At 42.6% G+C, this 24,861-nt stretch overlaps 1 protein-coding gene across 11 annotated transcripts in view; it reads right to left on the bottom strand.

Annotated features, from left to right (window-relative positions):
• Arhgap32 (Rho GTPase activating protein 32) overlaps nucleotides 1–24,861 on the bottom strand; it is a 260,593-nt gene that overhangs the window by 150,202 nt on the left and 85,530 nt on the right. For 3 of the 11 annotated variants that reach the window (XM_063265402.1, XM_017595996.3, XM_008766074.4), the window contains exon 1: nucleotides 3,664–11,146. The exons of the other annotated variants lie outside the window; for them this stretch is intronic. In XM_063265402.1, the coding sequence (XP_063121472.1) occupies nucleotides 3,664–3,779 (116 nt within the window). In that variant the 5' untranslated portion in view covers nucleotides 3,780–11,146. Of the gene's footprint in view, nucleotides 1–3,663; nucleotides 11,147–24,861 lie in introns of those variants that run through there. 11 annotated transcript variants of the gene reach the window in all.

The following is a 24,861-nucleotide window of genomic DNA, read 5'->3' as shown; positions in this document are numbered from 1 at the left end:
GGGAGAAAGCCACCAACAAACCAGGCAAGCACTTGAAAAACGTTTCATACGCTTAAAACCAATAGAGAGCACCTTCCCCCTGCCCCCCATTAAGGTGTGTTCACCAGATTATTCTCTTCAAGTAGAGTAAGAAGGGTCTCTCTCTCTCTCTCTCTCTCTCTCTCTCTCTCTCTCTCATTTAAAAATCAAAGCTCTGGAATGCAGATACAAGTAAAGGTGCTTGAGAGACTCAGGCATCATCTGTAGGTTAAAGGTATATAAGGTTTAAGAGGTTAATTATATACTCTGACATTACTGAAACTGTTTCAAATTGTATGCCTACCTGCCAGGTTGTCTACCTGCCAGTAAAGTAAAATTAGAGAGAGATTAAACCTAGAAAAACAAAACAAAGAAAAACTTCTTGAGACAGGACAACATAGGCTCCTACCTCAGAGCCCTCTTGCCGTGGTCTCTCAAATGGTCGCATTATGACAGGCCTGTGCCTCCACACCCAGCTAAGAGTCTGTTACAGACATTTCAAGTTCCAAAGTCCAACAATCTAGAGTCTATTTCTAAGTCCTCTAGAACTCACATCTTGGAGAGGGAGGCTCAAAACAGTAGGTTCATGGCTCCACTTTAGTGTTAGTAAGGCATCTGAATGTCACTGATGCAGACAAACACCTCCAAGAAATTTTGAAAGGGTAGTGCTTCAGGAAAGTTACTGCCTAAGTAGAGAGTAGCGGAGAGCACCAGGTCTCTCACAAGTATTTTCTCCTATGGAAGTCTTTCAGTCATTACACTTGGGCTCCAATCTTTCATGATAGATAACATGGGCTAATTAGATCCAAGTCAAATCCACAGCTAAAAAAATTTAAAAATATATCTTATAGACTTTTATGCAGTTAACAGACATACTTTATGTAACATATTTAGCCAATATACTTCATATAACAACTCCTAAATAAAGTTTCTCTTTCCTGACAGGTCTAAACATTTACATTTTCTTCTTCTGGGTTGTAGTTCCCTTCCCATTTACAGAAGGGTTCTTTTAATGACCTAAAGATCATTCTTTATATAGAAATGTTTATAACTAAAGACTATCCTATTTTAAGGACTCTAAGGACCACTGCAGAGGGTGGCAAGGCAAATACAGCACACAATATTAAGTGCACACACAGTACAGATGAGAAATCAGAGGGGCAGAGACCTGAGTCAGTGACCCTCTGATCGGACGCCATGGAGACTGAGCAGACCCCACAAGTGCTATCAGAAAAAGCTTGCCTCCTCCCAACAGGTCCAAAAATAAAGGCTATTGCAAAAGCTGACAAACATTTGCTCCTCTCTTGGAGTGCAATACCTTCCCTAACACAGATAGTGGCTGGATCCCCCAGGTACCCACATTTTAGTTAAGATTAGCTCGTCCATTCAGGACCCCTCAAGAGACATGATGCCATTCTTTTAAGAGTAAATTTAACATCTAACTTAGATGCTACACCTGACCGGGGCGGGGGGAGTTAATCACAATCTTTTCCCCCTCATCTTTTTAGGAGACAGACAGAAAGAGACAAAGACAGACAAACACAGATGGGGGTTGTAACCAAGACAGCAGTTTGGCTTTAGGTGAATTAGCACAAATTTTAAAGAAACAAATTAAAACTTGGTTATACATTTAATTACAAAACTGATTTTGAAGACAACACTCATACAGCACAGACTCCATTACTCAGTTCTCCAAAGTCAGAGCTGCATTTTTATCCAACCCTTCACCTTCCACACCCACATGCATTTTTGTGCCTGGCGTTTCAGCAGGAACACGCCGAGGATGTTGAGAAAGCCTGTGCCGCCTTGTTTCCTCATGCCTTCCTGATGAATAGGGTGAGAAGCACTATGTGAAGTGGGGCCTTACCCACATCTCTGTCTGCAATTTGTAAATAAAATCCCAAGGGCACATCCGCTTTGGAAGATTCGAGGTGACATTCAGATAGAATAAATAATTGTAAACGGGAACGAACTCTGTATGGTTTCATAGTTTGCTAAGACAATGCCTACAAATGGCTCGGTTTCTCAGAATGACGGTGCCGTCAGTACTCCTCAAGATTAGGTAGGGCTCTGCCTTACGTATCTGCTTTTAAATGTCAAGAGAAAAATCTTACGGAAGACTCCCACTGCTTAAGAATGAATCTAAGATTACAGTATCGAACATGCTATAAAATAGCAACAAAGTCAAGCACAAGTTGTTTCTTCCTTTGACAAATACCACAAAGTAACTAACACAATTGTAATCGGGTCAGTTTTAATGCACACCGAACAAAACATAGACTGGTAAGGAAGACACGAAGGCCATGATAAGAGCAGTGGGTATGTGTAACATCAGCATACCTCAACAGAGATGAGGCTTATGCAAATCTGGAAAGATAAATGAAATTATGGGAGGAAAAAAAAGAAACAAAAAAGAATGATATGCTAATAAATGTTCATTTGAATAATCTCAACTTTTAAAATAAACTTCTCATTTGTTTTAACCCTTAAGTAACAAATTCAGTATGATCTACCAAGAGCTCCTAATACTCAATCACTCCACTCCTTAACTGAGACTTTAAAATAAATTCTAAATAAAGAAATCCTCTAACCTGGGAGACACACACACAGGGGTTGGGGTGTATAACTACTTGTCTTGAATATTACACATTAAGATTGTATCTGATCAAATGATATGTCCACCTGCCTAAGGACTCCGGTAAAATTACCAAGATATATAACTGACTATGTGGGTAGTAGTGGGTATATGTAGTTCGAGCTTCAAATTGCACTGAGATTTGGTTTGTTGTTCTGGTTTTTTTTGAGACAGGCCTTCTCTGTGTACTCCTGGCTGTCCTGAAACTCACTCTGTAGACCAGGCTGGCTTCAAACCTATAGAGATTTCCCCTACCTCTGCCTCCAGTGCTAGGATTAAAGTTGTGAGCCACCACCGTCCAGCATAAAGATTTTTTAAACTGTCTGCAACTGTGTTAAGTGCCTAGCCCTGAATGAAACAGAAAAGGCTTCCTACATTCTGTAACAATACAACAGAACTAAATACTGTCGTCAGTTTCCTCCTGCAAACAGATCTCTTTAAGAGAAGTCACAGAACTCTGAACTAGGAGGCATCCTCTTAAAAACTTCCAAGTATTAAATTGGTGCCCAACATTCCAAAGCCCAAAAGACTTGGGGATAGGAAAAGTGGGTAAAAAATGAGATTCAAAGCCACAAAAATAACTGATTTAAATTTAATCAAATGCTTTATACATATGCAGAAATGCAGATGGCTACCCACACATACACATTTCAGAACACATTCCAAGGAAACGGTGAAATAACCTTTAGATGCAAATTCAGATCAAATCTAAGATAAGAATCAGACACAGAAAAGGGTAGCAGTCCATTATACGTCTCTACTTGAAATTCCTGAAATGCTAGTACAAAACCTGTCCAACGCCTTCTCTTCCTGGTGTTGGAACAAGCAATTGAAAATACATTTTACAAGCTCAGCGCAAGTCGTGGAATGAAGAATGCTACAGCCAATGAAAAGCCGTCCTCTTCCGCCCGGAGAGAAGTCTTACTGAGAAAAGGACTGAAACAGAGAGGACAGAAGAGGAGGAGAGATCAGATGGACAAAGGGCGGAGAAGACGAGAACTCCGTTTTACCTGAAACTCTCTTCCCTTTCTTCCTCTTCCCCATCGGTCAGCTGGGTTGTACCTTCAGAATCCAGCCAAAACACACTGTCATCCCCCACAGAGCCATTCTCACTTTCTGTCTCCATCTCGTCTTGTGAGATCCTCAGGGCATGGGACACGGCACGGCGTCCGGGTGGGTTAGCTCTACTGATGCGCACTCGGGAGCGTGGCTGCCATACCAATGACAGGTGAGGATGCTGGTTTCATTGCAGTTGGGACGACAGACAGGAAACCCCAGGTGCACACTCACTGCATATGACTGGGCACCTGTCACACCTTAGACCCTCCCACTGCCGCGGGCTCCATGACCTACATTATAAAACCAGGGCCCTAATCAGGGTGATCTTTCGCTAATTATCCACTTTTAATAACTATTTTTCTTATCTCAAGTTTCCAGGTAATGGGTATTTTCAAAAAGCAGGCTCCTGTTTGTATCTCGGCCTCTTAAAGGACAAGCAGCAAACTAGAAAGGGTGAGCACACACACCAGTGCCCTGTGCTCAGCACCATGCCAAGCAGTTACACACCTCAGGGCTAGGGACGATCACGATTAGTGCGGAAGATATGCATTGTCTAGGGACCTGCCACACTTCCCGCCTGCTTATTTTACACATCTTTCCTTCCTCTCAGAGGTAACTTTTGCTCAGGTTGCCAAAGTGAGACAGAGGGGGAAAAAAAATGTGTCAAAAGTTGAAAGGCATTGACAATTACTGTAGGAAATTAAAACATAAAAACACTTTTACACATTTACACGCTTACCATGCTGATGGTAAAACAGCTTACTAGGAAGTAGGTCTGAATGACACCGTACACAACACAACAGCCTTCACCAACCCCAGATGTGTCCTGCAGTCCTGGGTTCTAGTCTTCTTCCCAGCAGCAGAAAATATGGAGCCCAGGTCCACACAGAGTGAGTGAGTGAGTGAACAAACAAACAAATAAATAAATATAAATAAGAAAAGCAAAGGCCCACAGCACATCAACCAAGCGACACGCTTGAGTTCTCTCACTTGAAAGCATGGGAAACGAACTTCTGGTGACTTGGCTTACACAATACCTTTTCCTTCCCAAAACTTCTGGAGTGCGTGCTGATTTAATCCTGCAGCTTTGAAAACTGACAGAGGGTTAGACTCCTGCTAGAAACTGCAATTTGCTGGCAAATCTGAAAACAGGTTTAGAAAACCAATTGTTTCTAACAGTAGGGATCTGGAAATTTTCCCTGACGTTTTACATAAAAACAACTTGCAAAGTATTCAAGTTTCTGCCTGGGACAAACCCTAGTAAACTTCAATCTCTGTAACCAGGCTAACAAACACTTCTTATCATCTAACGAAGATCCCGTGGATGTGAGTTAAATTTCTTCCTCAATTCTGTACATTAAAATAAGTGCCCAAGAAACCAAGGATTTAAATCTAGGAATTAATCCCAGAACACCAGGGAAAGCCCCTTGCAGCTATCTTACAGTAGAAAAGTCCTCAGTGCAATTGAATCAGAGTTCGAACGATGTTTATAAAGCCATAAAAGTCATGTGACACAGGTAAGCCTTATTATATAAAAATACTTATATCCAGCTTGAGATGGTTCAGTAGATAAAATGCCTTCTACCGGGGTTGGGGATTTGGCTCAGTGGTAGAGCACTTGCCTAGGAAGCGCAAGGTCCTGGGTTCGGTCCCCAGCCCCCCCCAGGGGGGGTGGAGAAAATGCCTGCTACAGAAATATAAAGACCTAAGATTGGATTCCCCAGAACCCACATACGAAACCGCCTGTGGGGCTGAAGACATGACTAACAATTGACGGTACTGACTACGCTAACGGAGGACCCAGTTTCAATTCCCAGACCCACACGGAAGCAGACAGCGTTCTGATGCCCTCTCTGACCTCCTTGGGCACCAAGTTACTCACATGGCATACCAACACACATGCCAGCAAAACACCCATACTCATAAAAATTTTTTTCCTTAAAAAACTTTAAAATGAATATGACTACACGTGTCTGTAGTAACACCAGCTCTGTGAGCAGAAATAGGTAAGTCCTGGCTTCTCTGTGGAGCCCAAACTTCAAACTCCAGTTTCAATGAAGGGGTTCTGTCTCAAAAATTAAGGTAGGACAGTAACAAGAGCCAGACATCAAAAACTGGCCTCCACACATGAACACGGTAATGACCACATCTGTACACACATGTGCTGGGGCAGGGGGGCAAGCAGAGGGAAAGAGAGAAGAAAATGTGTTTATGTTCTATAACAATGATAACAAAACATAAACTCAGCCAAAATGTTAAATGAGAAGGTAAGAAAAGCGTATCAGAGCTGGTTAATTCTTTAGATATAAATCAGATTCAATAGTGCAGAAGACAAATTGGTAAAAAGGGCACTAACCAGAGTAACCTACAGGACAACCTCATTCCATAAGAAGAGGACTCGTCAGCAAGGTTTCTAAGTATTTTTAGTAAGGTTCAGAAGTACACACCTTAATCCCAGCACTCAGAAGGCAGACGCGGACAGACCACTATGTGTTCCAAGCTGTCCACGGCTCCACAGTGAAACTCTGTGGGGGGACAAGGCATAGACCAACAAAAATCCCTACCTCGGGCACGAGAACACCCTTAGAGGTGGATTAGAGGAATTCAAAAGATTCCCAAAATACTATAAGGTATTGATACTGCCCTCGGTTGCCTCCTAGAAGTAGAATGTAGTTCTCTACGGCTCAAGACGCCACATATTTTAGACCCAGGACCTGGAAGATTACAACTGGACCTGAAAACCTTCTCCCTGAGGACTAGCTTTAATACCAGAAGATACCATGCGAGCGTTCAAAGAAGAAAATCACCCGTTAACCCCTGTGAGCTACGACGTCTATGAACCTCAACAATGACCAGCATGGTACACTGCTCCTAATAGTGCCATAGTGCAAACACACCTTAGCACTCACAGCTCTCTAACTGGACGTAAGTCCTCCTCGACAATCAGAAATCATGCCTAGTACTGAAAACCTAACTACCTCCTGGGGCTAGTGAAATCATGCATCTTTGAGGGGAACCTACAACCACACCTTTACTAAACCAGCCTAACTCCTAACCACATTCTCCATATTTATTCTTATCCTCTCAGGTAAGTGTAGGTCTCATTCCCTCATTTAAAAAAAAAAAAAAAGTCTCTCTACAATGGAGATCAATATAGAAAACCACAGCCAATCAAAACATAGAACAAGGAACCACATGATACCCAGACCAACGGATCCATCTACAACACAACTCCCATAAGTCAGGTGCAGAGTTCGTAATGCAGGAAGGAGGCCAAAGGGGGTAGGAGACAGAGGAACGGGAAGTTGCCGTAAGATCGTGTCTCCTAAAATGTCAGAGAAGCTAGACCCATGAGGTTCCATCAGCATGACTGCCTGTACGAGACCTAATCAAGGATGACACTGCCACATCCTAACGTGGATGGGAGCTACCTCATGGGGACGCTGAGCCTGAACAAAGAACTACAGGCACCTAAGTGGTGCTGGGAGAAGGAGAACTCGCTTCCTAGGAAGAGCTCCCAAACTCTCTCTCTCTCTCTCTCTGTGTGTGTGTGTGTGTGTGTGTGTGTGTGTGTGTGTGTGTGTGTGTGTATACAATTAAAGAAAAAGGTCATGAACTTCAGAGAGCAAGAGGGTACAAAGGAAGGACTGGAAGGAAGAAAAGAAGGGAAAAATTGTGTAATTGTATTCTAATTTCAAAAAACGTGGAAAGCTCCTAACAAACTGAAAGATAAGGGAAAATCAATATGCGTGCAGGTCAGAGTTTAAACTGGTACAAATCTCTATGCAGGAAGACTTGGCAAAATCCATCAATAGGGACCTCTTTGGCCCAGCAGTCTCGCAGGTAGATACAGAGATAAGCAGAAACACCACTGTAATATGCTTCCTTCATAAGAGCAAAGGGGACATCCAAACCAGCACCTGACTGTTGACCGCACTGAATGACTTGATGACCGCACTGAAAAGCCACCGGGAGCAATACGCAGTTAAGAGGACGAAGCAGCCGCTTCATGATCTCGATGGGAGCAGGCAAGCAGAAATACGATGAAGGCAGAGGGGGGAAACAGAGGCAAAGGGTAGGACGCACACACAGGTCCACACTCAGAGAAAGGCGTCTGCGCAGATGCTCAGACCTCCCACTGGGGGCATCACTGACACAATAGCCTTGCCTCCAGGAAAGTAAGCTACACTTTATCTTACAGGTTACATTGTCCCTGCAAAGAAACAATGCAAATTCCCAAATTCTGTGTATGTCCCTTAAGAGACGGCTGCGTTTCTACACTTATTTCATGCAGGATCTAGTTCTCTCTTATTTCTAAACAATTCCCAATCATAATGAATTTTCCTTCTAATCCTTCTTTTGCTTGTTGGCATCACAGCTGATTTTCCTCCCTCCTGCACGTCCTTTCAACATGAGAAAGTAAACTGTGGACAGGCTTTACACATAAGGCAATGGCAGCTAGCTTACATAAAGCCATTCTGGAAACTGCCTATTAGGTCTTTCTACAGTTTAAGAATCTCAATGCTCTTTATCCCATAGGCTTCAGGTACACCTCCAAGGACAGCTTTGACCTAATATCAGAGGTTTTTGGTTTTTGTTTTTTCCCAATTTCAAACTGCACTGGTTGAACTCAGCTGTTCTGGATCAAACTCCTCTCCTGGCTGACTGATTCAACCTGTTTTCTCTCTTGACCTCTGACTTTTTTGCTCTGCTTGGCCTCAAACTAACCCTGGTACTCTGTTCTAACCACTGGAGTCCTCATTCTCTGCCTCATTCTGTCTTCACCTGTGCTAACCTGTCCACCCTTCAACCTGTATCCCAATAAAACTGCTTCCTTCCTTCTCCTCTCAGTCTGCTCCTCTCCTTCTTAGGCCTCTCTCTTCTCATGAGAGTTGGGCACATTCTATTCTGTCAAATCTTTCTGATTCATCACTCTGACTGCCAGTCAATTAGACATCGCTTTCAAACATGGGAGCTTCCTTCTACAAACGAACTTTACCTAGCATGCAAAGGACTGAGCCTCACCACAACTAGAAACCATTTTTTTTTTTTCAGAAAATAGGTGAGTTTACAGTGTGATGAAATATCTGCAACAAATGAGAACAGTGCATGGGTTAAGTAATACCACTGAATCAAATAATTATAACACAAGGCAAAGTTACACCAGGATCCTTCTGTTTCCAATAACTGAAAGTTTTCTTACAGTGTACAGAGTGGAATATAAAATGTATAAACATCTATCTTTTCCTATGGGCTCAGCATGAATTCTAATGTGACATTATTTATGTCTTTAATTCTCTTTGGTATAGGGGAGGTTACTGACTCAGAGTCTGACTGTGTGGCTCTCTGGCAGGCCTGAAACTCAATACATAAACCAGGCTGACCGGAAACTCAGAGATTCTCCTGCCTCTGTTTCTCAAGTGTTGGGATTAAAGACGGGAATCATCACACCCACCTCTGAATCTTTGTAGGTGTTCCTTGTTCTAAGATAATTAACTCTGAACAACAATTCCTTTCCTTATTGGAGGTCATTCATAGTTCATGGGTTCATAGACACTGATATGTGCTTCAATTCAAGGTCTATGTTCAGGACAAACAGTGTTAAGAATACCAGAGCAAATTCATTTCACAACAATATAAAAATTGAAGAATTAAAATGGCCCTCTCTAAACACTTTAAACAGAACAGATCCAGCTGACTAGAAAACATAAGATTTTATGCCGAAACATACTCTGTACCATTAAATACAACAACAATGTAACTTCAATCATCCAAATTAGTTAATTCCTTCTCTTTAAAATGCCATCTTAAGCCACGAACTTCCCTTTTGCAGAAATGCATAAATATATACTTTTAAAAATATGTTCAATTTCAAAATCTATATACACAATCAGGGAAATTAATCTAAATACAACTGAACTCAATGTTTAACCGTGAGACATACAAATAGTGTGATTTAGTTGAGTTAAACTGAGTTTCAGTTTGGTAATCTCAACACAGAAAAAGTAATCATGTGAGTGAGTGTAAAAGCACTGTGTGTAATAAAACCATCGCAGGGCATAGAATAGACAAGAACCTCAGTAAATGACAGCTATCATCATCACCTCAACCACAAAATCTTTCATTCCTAAGATTGACATTAAACTTAGAAGACATTTCAATCTGTAAATCTCTGACCAAAAAAAAAAAAAAAAAAAAAAAAACCTTGTCCCTGAACATCTGTCATCATTTTACAAGAGAGTAAGTAACCTAATAATAAAAGAGTGGAAATAAGTCCAAACTAAGTTAGTAGGTTGTTTTCTTATTATCTGAGTCTCTTTAATAACTGTGAAATACTGTGGACGGACCCTGATACATCCCCTTGCTGGTGGCACGACTTGGGAGGATGTAGAACTTTGGGAGGTGGAACCTGCTTGTCAGAAGAAGTCAGTCATCAGGGACCTTTAAAAACTGTGTCTGTCCTCAGGATTCTGCCTTTGATTTCTGGTCTGCCATGAAATGCATAGCCTCCGCCACACATTCCTGCCACCACGAAGTGTGCGGCTCTGCCATGCCCTCCCCTCTGTGATGGGCTGAAACCATGAGCTACAGTAAAGTTTCCTCCCCTAAAGTGCATCTATGAGTTATTTTGTCCCAGAGATACAAAAACAAGGAACAGGTGCAGATGGCAATGGAAGGATTACTACAGGAAGCTCATTTCCTGCCATCATCACATTCATAGCAAGGGTTACAAAAAAAATACAGTGTTCTCCCTTAGTCCCAGGGGAAACATCCCAAGACACCCAGTGGACCCTGGAAACTGCAGAGAGTGCCCAGCCATGCAGAGAGAGCTTGGACGTGTATAAAATTTCAAAGGCAGAAATGGATATGTTTGTTACTCTTTTATACTGTTTTGATACTTTTACATTTTAGGGGCAATACCACTGCTCTTGCTAGCTCGTGCTCTCAAGTCATCATCAGGTAAAATGTTACCAAACATGAGCACTGTGCTGCTGCCAGTCAAGCTAATGTTAGTTCCTTTAGATCAGGAGTCAAAATTCTCCCTGAATTAACTTCACACTTTATTTTTTCATACTAATCGGCAATCTGATGCTAGAGTTTGATATTAGCCTTCGTAACAATCACTGTACTCTTCAGTCATGAGTGTGTCCTCAGATATCATTCAGTCTAAATCATTTGACTTTTTGTTATGAAAATGACCAGGGTATTGAAAAGTATGAAATAATGAAAAACAAATGCCTACCTATTGCTCAGCCTTAATAACTAACTATGGGCCAGCAAGATGATCCCATGGATGAGAGTATTAGCTGTGCAAACCTGGCAACCTGAGTTCTATCTCCAGACCCACGTAAAGGCAACAGAAGAGAACTGGTTCTACAAAGTTTTCTCTGATCTCCACATGTACACCATGGCATGTGCACTGCATCATTCAGACACACATACACGATGAGGATGAAGAAGAGGAGGAGGAGAAGAAGGCCCACCACTACCACCATCTCCTCCTCCTCCTCCTCTCCCTCCTCCTCCTCCTCCTCCTCCTCCTCTTCCTTCCCCCCACTAAGGGACAACAAGATGGCTCAGTGGGTAAAGGTGCTTGCTGCCAAGGCTAACACACTGAGTTCAATCCTGAGGACTCACACAGTAGAAAACTGAATCCCCCCCCCCCTCTCTGCCTGCCTGTCTGCCTGCCTCTCTCTCTGCCTGCCCACCTCTCTCTGTGTGTCTCTGTCTTTGTCTCTGTCTCTCTTTCTCTCTCTCTCTCTCTCTCTCTCTCTCTCTCTCTCTCTCTCTCTCTCTCACACACACACACACACACACACACACAGTATATACAATAAAAATTTTTAGATACCAAGTTGTATGTAAGGAAATCCTAGATATCACTTAATATGTGTAAAGGTGAGATTAACCTTGGAGGTCATTCTTCGGGTACTTTTGGAGGTGAGTTCTTGCTGGCCTGGAGCTTGCTCAGTAGGCTAGCCTGAAATGCCAGTGAGCTCTAGGGATCTGCCCTGCCTGTTTCTGCCTCACTAGAACTGGGATTAGGAGCTCATAAAACCATACTAGGCTTTTTTTTAAAGTGGGTACTAAAACTTGAAATTAGGTAGTAATGCTTGAACTCTTAAACCTTATAAATAATACTGCTGTTTTAGAAAAGTGATAATCCCTTCCCTGAAACACCAGTCAGTAAATAGCTTTATTATTTAATGTTTAAACAATCATTGACCTTTTCCCATTTTCTATCACCCACCTGTTTAAGTCAGATACAGTCCTCCCACAGTATGACAGGTAGCAGTCTCTTAAGTCTCTTATCACTGAGATTCCCTGCCTCCTCCATTTCTCCATTTACTTTTGTTCAAACTTTTTAGGGAGACAGAGAGTGATGAGAAGTGAACATCCCAGCTTCATGCGTTGTCCAAAGTTATAAATTCTTAAAAGCTACAAAGGTTAATTTAGCTTAGTATTTTCTGGCTATCTACCGGTCTTCTAAAATAAAATATTAAATGAACAAGAACCACATGTGTGCATAATACACATACACACACATGCACACACACAAACACACATACACAAACACACACATATACACACACACTCTTTTCATATGTATACATACATAGTGTGACCAAGGGTCCATTGATAACCTGTTCTCACAATGCTTTACCAGGTATATATGGGCAGTTCTTCAAGACCTGTGACATTAAAAAGTTTCAAGTGCCATGTGACTTATAACCTAAATGGGTTCTTTTATCTTGGCAGCCGTCTGTTCTCCCACACGGTCAGCTAAAGACAATGACAATCCTTGCGCAAACATGAGCAATCCATGCTTGGTACCATTGTCTGTTTCGTTCCCACTGCTTAAGAAAAACACAGAATCAATGCAAGCCATAGAATACCCTCGAAGCAGAGGACAGAAACTTAAGAGTCTTTCTAAGGCTAGAAAAACAGTTAACACACTAGGATGAACTGACTTTCTACATGAAAATAGTTGAAAATCAGGAAACACCCATTCTAGTGTGCTAAATTTAGAGATTACATGACTACTGGGAATCAAGAGACCAAAGGCAATTTACCTCAGCACACAGCCTGAATTATCTGAAAATACATGGACTCCTGGTGTCAGAATTTAAGGCAATGAACAGAAATACCAATGACCTCCAAGTCCATCCTGGGCAGGCCCATCCGGCCCAGTCTTGCCAAGGAGGTTTACATTTTTCCCTGTTCCACTCTCTACCAAGGAAACTGACACTGTAATATATTACCTTCCATCGGCAGGTCTAAGTCCACAGAAGTTAATACAGCAATAGATTCTGCAAGTGATCACAGACTAACTCGGACTTCTTCAAAGAACAAAGGGAAAGGAGGACTCCCCAGTGTTCTGGCTTCCTTGCTCACCCTGCCTGCCGTGACTACTATCTATTCTGTTGCTTCCAAATTTAAATTCTCGGTATTTATTAGTTTAAAATCATACAGGAGCTTGCTATTTTCAAACCATATTTTCACATTTCGAACCATATGACAGATGACAAAAAGAAATGAAGCCAAGAGAAGGATGGCAAATTTGCATCTAAAACATGGAATTTAGAAAACCAAAGTTTCAAGAGGACAGGGATTATTCAAAACTGAACCCACTGTTGCACTTAATAGCAGAGGATGCGATCATAAAACAGGTGTAACGAATCTCAAGAAACGATACAGGACAAGAATGAGCAGTCACAGCACGGTGACCTAAGCTGGACAAATTGTAACTGTTCCCTGAAAACCCCACAGTATTGGACGAGAACTGTTCAGTCTCAACAGTGCGAATCAGGCGTGAGCGCTCTCCTTAGTAACTGAGTCAAAGCTACTCCAAGACGGCTTGTCACTAACAACTTCAGAGCAAGTTGTTTTGAGCGTATCAAGCCTATTGAGCATTCAAACCTTCAGGTGGAAATTATTTTAATTTGAACTTAATTTTGTTGAAATCACTAGCATTAAGGTAGTTAAGAGTCTAGGGAAGAGAGCTGCTGGATGGTGACGTAAGAGCACTCGTGTGCACACACATGCACAGAGAGGTGGGGGGAGGGAGGGAGAGAGGGCGAGAGCAGGCAAATGGAGACGAAATAAACTACGTATGCTTAGAGGACGGTTAATATCTGTCTAGTTACCTAGGAGAAACTTCTTTATATGTGTGCATAAGGACTCAGTTCTTAGGTCTGAAGTGATTTAGGAGCTACAAACAAAAAAATATCCTCTAGTCAAAACCAGAGGTTTGGGGGAGCGAAGAGAAGGGTCAGGTGTGAGAGGACTGGACCCAATCCCTAACACTCAAGGGCAGTCGGTACACAGCTCTCTGTAACTCCAGTTGTAGAAGATAACGCCCTCTTCCGTCCTCGGAGGGCACAGGCCACACATGTGGTTCACAGATATTATATATTCAAGCAAGACATCCATACGCATAAAAGTGAGTTTAAAATAAATAAATACGTACAATCACTGGTTGTTGTTGTTTTTTTCAAAACTGAAACACTGGTTTTATTAGCCCCAAAAACCACGAAATGAAGCTCTGAAAAGGGGTGATTCCAGCCCTCTGGAGGCTGGGACGAGACCATCAGAGTCTGACGGCAGCCTGGGATGTGCAGTAAGACTGGGGATGGGGAACTAGTCTCTTAAAAGGGGGCAGAGAGGAGGAGATAGCGAAGTTGGTAAAACGCCTGCTGTGTGTGCAAGTCTGAGTATCTGAGTTCAGACGCCTGGAAACCATGTACAAGACAAGGCACAATGGTGTGCGTCTGTAACCCCGCACTGAGGCGGCAGAGGCAGAAGAACCCCTGAGCCTCACCTATGACACTATATTCAAGAAACGCCCCTGTCTCAGCAACTGAGGTAAACATGACTGAGGAAGGTCAACCTCTGCCCTCCACATCATGCCACATGCACGATTTCACGGACACACACACAACACACACACACACACACACACACACACGAGTATCCCACGTACATACACAAAAACAATGTAAGTGATAGCAAATGTAAACTAATGTTTTTTTCATCCCTAAGGACGTTTAAAATCATAAAACTGGTGACCACATTCAGTATAAAGCTATATTTTATCAAACATGGTAATTTCAGAAAACAATACCACATAGAACACTGCAAAAATCACACTTGAAACAAACATAAACCATCAGCCAGAATGTCTGGGAATATCAGTAAAGATACCAATTTTCCTCTACAAAGCATTCTTGAGATGACACCTATGTGTCACTGAACTTAAGCATGAGGCCATGTGGGAGTGACCCTCCTGCCTCACTGGCGTCTGGTAGGCCCCATCTGAGGGCACGGCGGCACACCTGTCGTGCCAGTTACCAGAGAGGATGAGGCTAGAGGCTCACAGGAACCCAGAAGTTCAAGGGAGATAATACGTCAAATCTGAACACAAGAAGAAAAGAAAGGAAGGCAGGCACTTGCCCAGTGAACTACCTCACAGAAAACAATACCACATAGAGCACTACCTCTGACAGTAAAGAACCAGTGAGTAAGTTTTTCCTTCTGAACAGAACAAAAGATCAGAGAAACCCAAAGGCCTTTAATGACAATCAGCACCTACTGGGATTGCAGATTCAGACACTTGCATAAAGATGAGTATCAAGTCTCAGGTCAACTAAAACAAACTCAAGTCCATGCGTCTTTCTTTTCTACCTTCCAATTCTGTGATCGGCTTTCATATTTCATTTTCATTCTTACTCTCCAAAGGTCTAGTGATGTAATAAAGGAAAAGATACCACCCCTGTACCACACATCTCAGAAAACTCCTGGTCATCCGGGGTCATATACTCCACAGGAGTAGTCATTCACCTCTTGGGTCACCTGGGAAGGGACGCTTAAGATGTCTCTTCCACTGAGGAGATGTCATGTTATTTTCTCATTCCAAAGTATCCTGCCATGCTTTCAGGAGTACTGCTCTAAGTACACTATGGTATCTTCAAAGGTACAGGCAGAGGGGGCAGAAAGAGGTTCATCTATCCAAGGACAGGCAGGGAGACCAAGCATCTACTCCGGCGTCGGTACCTGCTAAGCCATTCCCCAAATTAGCACACTGGAATGGGTGTTTCCTAATTTTCAACTGCAAAAAGCACTGTCAGAATTTCAGTCTAATATTTGTATTTCAGTAATGTATGATTTATTAAATTCACTTGGGCTTAGGTACACTTTTTTCTAAGGGAATACCTTTTCCTTTTACTGAAAATAGCTTTTTTTCCCCTCAGATAGCCTATCCTGATAATGGATTCCGCACCCTCTACTCCTTCCCACTTCCCTCTCATACAGATCCATCCCTTTTCTGTCTCGCCAAAAACTATTTTCTAAGTGACAAGAATAAAATGAAAATTAAAACATCGGAATAGAACAAAATGGACAGAAGGAAAAGAGCGCAAGAAAAGGCACGAGAAACAGACACACTCAGGAATTCCAAAAAACATTAAACTGGACTGGTCATTGGTTGGCCACTCCCACAGTTTCTGTGCTATCTATTAATACTCCAGCTTTAGAGCCATGTCATGAGAGGGAGCCCACCCCTGACAATCCATGGAGTGCCAGGATCCAGAGGCTGGACAGCTCAGAGACCACGGATGGAAAATTATTCCCAGTCTGGTATACGCTTAGACTGGTACCTAACTCAAGAGGCTTCCCCCAGCAACTAATGGGAACTGAGGCAGAGACTCACAGCCAAACCCTAGGCAGAGCTCAGGGAATCCTGGGAAACCGAGAAATAGGAGCAAGAGGGGTCAAGAACACCTCAAGTAAACCCACAAAAACCAACTGACCTGGGCTCATGGGGGCTCTCAGAGACTGCACAGCGAATCGGCAAGCCTGCATGGGACTGACCTAAGCCCCCTGCATACGTTACAGCTGTGTGGCTAGGCGTTCTTGAGAGACTCCTAACAGTGGGAGCAAGAGCTGTCTCCAACTCTTTGGCCTGCTGTTGGGGCACTTTCCTCCTACGAGGTTGCCTCTTCTACTCTCGATACAAGAGGAAGTGCCTGGTCTTACTACAACTTGGTATGCCATGGTTGGTCAGTATCCATGGGAGGCCTGCTTTTCTGAAGAGACATGGAGGGGAAGTGTGGGGAGGGGGTACAATAGAGGGAAGGGAGGGAGAAGGAAAAGGAAGAGAGGAGAGACGGAAAACTATAGTCAATATGGAAAGAAAGGAAAAAAGGAATTTAAATAAATAAATAACTGGAAGCCATAATATACACAAAGGTTCTGTAGGATAAAAAGAAGGTATTTTATTTACATTTTTTTAAAAATTTAAAAAAGAAAGATAATTTTTTTTAAAAGCCCAGACATGGACAGTATAAGATAAGGAACACCCAGCCAGACAATGGTGGCTCACGCCTTTAGTCCCAGCACCTGAGAAGCAGGGACACACATATCTCTGAGTTCGAGGTCAGCCTGGTCTACACAGTGAGTTTCAGGGCAGCCAAGGCTATAAATACAAATTCTGTTTCAAAAACCTAAACAACCAAAAACCTTAAAAAAAAAAAACTAGGTCTGCTGCAAGAGAGCTGCCTGGTGAGATCGGGACACACAGAGGCAGAGTTCATCTAGGACCTGGCACTTCCGGTGTTTGCCAGAGGTCCCACGCCCGTGGATCCCGGTCCGCAGCAGCTCTCTGCTCCCAGACCCTGTGGGAAAGAGACCTCACCGCCTGGTCAGGTGGGCACTCCTGAGCCTGCAGAGCGGAAGAGACCACCAACACTGCCCACCCCTGCCCACATCCCTGGCCCAAGAGGAAACTGTATAAGGCCTCTGGGCTCCCGTGGGGGAGGGCCCAGGAGCGGCAGGACCCCTGCCTGAGACACCGCAGGAACCTGAAGGAAACAGACTGGATAAACAGTTCTCTGCACCCAAATCCTATGGGAGGGAGAGCTAAACCTTCAGAGAGGCAGACAAGCCTGGGAAACCAGAAGAGACTGCTCTCTGCGCACACATCTCTGACGCCAGAGGAAAACACCAAAGGCCATCTGGAACCCTGGTGCACTGAAGCTCCCGGAAGGGGCGGCACAGGTCTTCCTGGTTGCTGCCGCCGCAGAGAGCCCTTGGGCAGCACCCCGCCTGGTGAACTCAAGACACAGGCCCACAGGAACAGCTGAAGACCTGTAGAGAGGAAAAACTACACACCTGAAAGCAGAACACTCTGTCCCCATAACTGACTGAAAGAGAGGAAAACAGGTCTACAGCACTCCTGACACACAGGCTTATAGGACAGTCTAGCCACTGTCAGAAATAGCAGAACAAAGTAACACTAGAGGTAATCTGATGGCGAGAGGCAAGCGCGGGAACCCAAGCAACAGAAACCAAGACTACATGGCATCATCGGAGCCGAATTCTCCCACCAAAACAAACATGGAATATCCAAACACACCAGAAAAGCAAGATCTAGTTTCAAAATCCTATTTGATCATGATGCTGGAGGACTTCAAGAAAGACGTGAAGAACTCCCTTAGAGAACAAGTAGAAGCCTACAGAGAGGAATCGCAAAAATCCCTGAAAGAATTCCAGGAAAACACAATCAAACAGTTGAAGGAATTAAAGATGGAAATAGAAGCAATCAAGAAAGAACACATGGAAACAACCCTGGATATAGAAAACCAAAGGAAGAGACAAGGAGCCATAGATACAAGCATCACCAACAGAATACAAGAGATGGAAGAGAGAATCTCAGGAGCAGAAGATTCCATAGAAATCATCGACTCAACTGTCAAAGATAATGTAAAGCGGAAAAAGCTACTGGTCCAAAACATACAGGAAATCCAGGACTCAATGAGAAGATCAAACCTAAGGATAATAGGTATAGAAGAGAGTGAAGACTCCCAGCTCAAAGGACCAGTAAATATCTTCAACAAAATCATAGAAGAAAACTTCCCTAACCTAAAAAAAGAGATACCCATAGGCATACAAGAAGCCTACAGAACTCCAAATAGATTGGACCAAAAAAGAAAACACCTCCCGTCACATAATAGTCAAAACACCAAACGCACAAAATACAGAAAGAATATTAAAAGCAGTAAGGGAAAAAGGTCAAGTAACATATAAAGGCAGACCTATCAGAATCACACCAGACTTCTCGCCAGAAACTATGAAGGCCAGAAGATCCTGGACTGATGTCATACAGACCCTAAGAGAACACAAATGCCAGCCCAGGTTACTGTATCCTGCAAAACTCTCAATTAACATTGATGGAGAAACCAAGATATTCCATGACAAAACCAAATTTACACAATATCTTTCTACAAATCCAGCACTACAAAGGATAATAAATGGTAAAGCCCAACATAAGGAGGCAAGCTATACCCTAGAAGAAGCAAGAAACTAATCGTCTTGGCAACAAAACAAAGAGAATGAAAGCACACAAACATAACCTCACATCCAAATATGAATATAACGGGAAGCAATAATCACTATTCCTTAATATCTCTCAACATCAATGGCCTCAACTCCCCAATAAAAAGACATAGATTAACAAACTGGATACGCAACGAGGACCCTGCATTCTGCTGCCTACAGGAAACACACCTCAGAGACAAAGACAGACACTACCTCAGAGTGAAAGGCTGGAAAACAACTTTCCAAGCAAATGGTCAGAAGAAGCAAGCTGGAATAGCCATTCTAATATCAAATAAAATCAATTTTCAACTAAAAGTCATCAAAAAAGATAAGGAAGGACACTTCATATTCATCAAAGGAAAAATCCACCAAGATAAACTCTCAATCCTAAATATCTATGCCCCAAATACAAGGGCACCTACATATGTAAAAGAAACCTTACTAAAGCTCAAAACACACATTGCACCTCACACAATAATAGTGGGAGATTTCAACACCCCACTCTCATCAATGGACAGATCATGGAAACAGAAATTAAACAGAGATGTAGACAGACTAAGAGAAGTCATGAGCCAAATGGACTTAACGGATATTTATAGAACATTCTATCCTAAAGCAAAAGGATATACCTTCTTCTCAGCTCCTCATGGTACTTTCTCCAAAATTGACCATATAATTGGTCAAAAAACGGGCCTCAACAGGTACAGAAAGATAGAAATAATCCCATGCGTGCTATCGGACCACCACGGCCTAAAACTGGTCTTCAATAACAATCAAGGAAGAATGCCCACATATACTTGGAAATTGAACAATGCTCTACTCCTGGGCAAGGAAGAAATAAAGAAAGAAATTAAAAACTTTTTAGAATTTAATGAAAATGAAGGTACAACATACCCAAACTTATGGGACACAATGAAAACTGTGCTAAGAGGAAAACTCATAGCGCTGAGTGCCTGCAGAAAGAAACAGGAAAGAGCATATGTCAGCAGCTTGACAGCACACCTAAAAGCTCTAGAACAAAAAGAAGCAAATACACCCAGGAGGAGTAGAAGGCAGGAAATAATCGAACTCAGAGCTGAAATCAACCAAGTAGAAACAAAAAGGACCATAGAAAGAATCAACAGAACCAAAAGTTGGTTCTTTGAGAAAATCAACAAGATAGATAAACAAACCCTTAGCCAGACTAACGAGAGGACACAGAGAGTGTGTCCAAATTAACAAAATCAGAAATGAAAAGGGAGACATAACAACAGATTCAGAGGAAATTCAAAAAATCATCAGATCTTACTATAAAAACCTATATTCAACAAAACTTGAAAATCTTCAGGAAATGGACAATGTCCTAGACAGATACCAGGTACCGAAGTTAAATCAGGAACAGATAAACCAGTTAAACAACCCCATAACTCCTAAGGAAATAGAAGCAGTCATTAAAGGTCTCCCAACCAAAAAGAGCCCAGGTCCAGACGGGTTTAGTGCAGAATTCTATCAAACCTTCATAGAAGACCTAATACCAATATTATCCAAACTATTCCACAAAATTGAAACAGATGGATCACTACCGAATACCTTCTACGAAGCCACAATTACTCTTATACCTAAACCACACAAAGACACAACAAAGAAAGAGAACTTCAGACCAATTTCCCTTATGAATATCGACGCAAAAATACTCAACAAAATTCTGGCAAACCGAATCCAAGAGCACATCAAAACAATCATCCACCATGACCATGTAGGCTTCATCCTAGGCATGCAGGGATGGTTTAATATACGGAAAAGCATCAACGTGATCCATTATATAAACAAACTGAAAGAACAAAACCACATGATCATTTCATTAGACGCTGAGAAAGCATTTGACAAAATTAAACACCCCTTCATGATAAAAGTCCTGCAAAGAATAGGAATTCAAGGCCCATACCTAAACATAGTAAAAGCCATATACAGCAAACCAGTTGCTAACATTAAACTAAATGGAGAGAAACTTGAAGCAATCCCACTAAAATCAGGGACTAGACAAGGCTGCCCACTCTCTCCCTACTTATTCAATATAGTTCTTGAAGTTCTAGCCAGAGCAATCAGACAACAAAAGGAGATCAAAGGGATACAGATCGGAAAAGAAGAAGTCAAAATATCACTATTTGCAGATGATATGATAGTATATTTAAGTGATCCCAAACGTTCCACCAGAGAACTACTAAAGCTGATAGACAACTTCAGCAAAGTGGCTGGGTATAAAATTAACTCAAATAAATCAGTTGCCTTCCTCTATATAAAAGAGAAACAAACCGAGAAAGAAATTAGGGAAACGACACCCTTCATAATAGACCCAAATAATATAAAGTACCTCGGTGTGACTTTAACAAAGCAAGTAAAAGATCTGTACAATAAGAACTTCAAGACACTGAGGAAAGAAATTGAAGAAGACCTCAGAAGATGGAAAGATCTCCCATGCTCATGGATTGGCAGGATTAATATAGTAAAAATGGCCATTTTACCAAAAGCAATCTACAGATTCAATGCAATCCCCATCAAAATACCAATCCAATTCTTCAAAGAGTTAGACAGAACAATTTGCAAATTCATCTGGAATAACAAAAAACCCAGGATAGCTAAAGCTATCCTCAACAATAAAAGGACTTCAGGGGGAATCACTATCCCTGAACTCAAGCAGTATTACAGAGCAATAGTGATAAAAACTGCATGGTATTGGTACAGAGACAGACAGATAGACCAATGGAATAGAATTGAAGACCCAGAAATGAACCCACACACCTATGGTCACTTGATTTTTGACAAAGGAGCCAAAACCATCCAATGGAAAAAAGATAGCATTTTCAGCAAATGGTGCTGGTTCAACTGGAGGTCAACATGTAGAAGAATGCAAATCGATCCATGCTTATCACCCTGTACAAAGCTTAAGTCCAAGTGGATCAAGGACCTCCACATCAAACCAGACACACTCAAACTAATAGAAGAAAAACTAGGGAAGCATCTGGAACACATGGGCACTGGAAAAAAACAAAACACCAATGGCTTACGCTCTAAGATCAAGAATCGACAAATGGGATCTCATAAAACTGCAAAGCTTCTGTAAGGCAAAGGACACTGTGGTTAGGACAAAACGGCAACCAACAGATTGGGAAAAGATCTTTACCAATCCTACAACAGATAGAGGCCTTATATCCAAAATATACAAAGAACTCAAGAAGTTAGACCGCAGGGAAACAAATAACCCTATTAAAAAATGGGGTTCAGAGCTAAACAAAGAATTCACAGCTGAGGAATGCCAAATGGCTGAGAAACACCTAAAGAAATGTTCAACATCTTTAGTCATAAGGGAAATGCAAATCAAAACAACCCTGAAATTTCACCTCACACCAGTGAGAATGGCTATGATCAAAAACTCAGGGGACAACAGATGCTGGCGAGGATGTGGAGAAAGAGGAACACTCCTCCATTGTTGGTGGGATTGCAAACTGGTACAACCATTCTGGAAATCAGTCTGGAGGTTCCTCAGAAAATTGGACATTGAACTGCCTGAGGATCCAGCTATACCTCCCTTGGGCATATACCCAAAAGATGCCCCAACATATAAAAAAGACACGTGCTCCACTATGTTCACTGCAGCCTTATTTATAATAGCCAGAAGCTGGAAAGAACCCAGATGCCCTTCAACAGAGGAATGGATACAGAAAATGTGGTACATCTACACAATGGAATATTACTCAGCTATCAAAAACAACGACTTTATGAAATTCGTAGGCAAATGGTTGGAACTGGAAAATATCATCCTGAGTGAGCTAACCCAATCACAGAAAGGCATACATGGTATGCACTCATTGATAAGTGGCTATTAGCCCAAATGCTTGAATTACCCTAGATACCTAGAACAAATGAAACTCAAGACGGATGATCAAAATGTGAATGCTTCACTCCTTCTTTAAAAGGGGAACAAGAATACCCTTGGCAGGGAAGAGAGAGGCAAAGATTAAAACAGAGACTGAAGGAACACCCATTCAGAGCCTGCCCCACATGTGGCCCATACGTATACAGCCACCCAATTAGACAAGATGGATGAAGCAAAGAAGTGCAGACCGACAGGAGCCGGATGTAGATCGCTCCTGAGAGACACAGCCAGAATACAGCAAATACAGAGGCGAATGCCAGCAGCAAACCACTGAACTGAGAATAGGACCCCCGTTGAAGGAATCAGAGAAAGAACTGGAAGATCTTGAAGGGGCTCGAGAACCCATATGTACAACAATGCCAAGCAACCAGAGCTTCCAGGGACTAAGCCACTACCTAAAGACTATACATGGACTGACCCTGGACTCTGACCTCATAGGTAGCAATGAATATCCTAGTAAGAGCACCAGTGGAAGGAGAAGCCCTGGGTCCTGCTAAGACTGAACCCCCAGTGAACTAGACTGGTAGGGGGAGGGTGGCAATGGGGGGAGGGTTGGGAGGGGAACACCCATAAGGAAGGGGAGGGGGGAGGGGAATGTTTGCCCGGATACTGGGAAAGGGAATAACACTCGAAATGTATATAAGAAATACTCAAGTTAATAAAAAAAAAAAAAAAAACTAGACTACAATGAGGAATTTCCAATGATGCCATTGAGTTCATTTGTGCCGTCCTTCTCCTGGAGAACATGCAGCCTACCCTTAAGGAGTAATGTGTCTCCCCAGTTAGACTCCCTAGGAGAAAAGCAAATTTGCCACTGCAAGTGGATATCTGGATTAGTGTATGTGTCTGCTTCTTTTGGCTCAAGGAACTCCGTCTGATACAGACCCATGCAAGCCCTATATGTGCTGCCGCAGTCTCTGTGAGTTCATACGTGCATTATCCTATTGATTTAGAGGGCGTGTGTGTGTTTGTGTGTGTGTGTGTGTGTGTGTGTGTGTGTGTGTGTGTGTGTGTCTGGCTCTTACTCTCAGGCACTTACACTCATTCCACCTCCTCTCCCACGGGGCTCTCTGAGTCTGGAGGGAGGGAGGGTTTGGTGGAGACACCCCATTTAGGGCTGAGCGTTCCAAGATCTCTCACTCTCTGCAATGTCTGGCTGTGGGTCTCTGTGTGTGTCCCCATGTGCTGCAGTTGGGAAGCTTCTCTGATGATGGCTGAGCAAAAGACCGATCCATGAGTACAGCAGAAGTCATTAGGAGTCATTTTATTGCTCCTTTTTTTTTAACTTTTATGACACTATCATTTGGTTTTCCCTGAGTCCTTGGGCTATCTAGTGTCAGGTTCCGAGTCACCCAAGTGGTGTGTAGGTTGGGCTCCATCTCATGAAGTGGGCCTTATGTCAAACCAGACATTGGCTGGTTACTCCCACAAGCTTTGTGCACGGCCCAGTGTATCCTGCAGGCAGGACACCATTGCGGATCAAAGGGTTTGTGCCTGGCTTGGTGTTTATGTCTGTTCCTCCTTTGGTAGGGAGGTATACCACCCTCACCATGTCCTACAGCTCCTGCCAAGGGTGTGGGTGCATCCTGCACTGCTGTCCACTCACTTTCTAGTCCCTTTCATCTGGCTGTGTGTGCACGTGCTGTCAGGAACAGGCAGCGTCAGCACATTACTGTATGCCAGCATTTGCCTTTAACAAATGGAAGACAGGTGTCGGTTAGAGGTGGTAAATGCTACCTCTGTGTCACTTAAGACACACCCTGTGGTGTATTTCTGAATTAACTGAAGAGGCAATGATTTTCCCATTTTCAGTGACGCCTGAGTTTCACCGAGCATAGCAACCGCGTGCTGAAAGCCTTAG

The sequence above is a fragment of the Rattus norvegicus genome, chromosome 8 (assembly GCF_036323735.1).
Source record: "Rattus norvegicus strain BN/NHsdMcwi chromosome 8, GRCr8, whole genome shotgun sequence".
NCBI lineage: Eukaryota > Metazoa > Chordata > Mammalia > Rodentia > Muridae > Rattus > Rattus norvegicus.
This window is presented reverse-complemented; position numbering and strand designations above follow the sequence as displayed.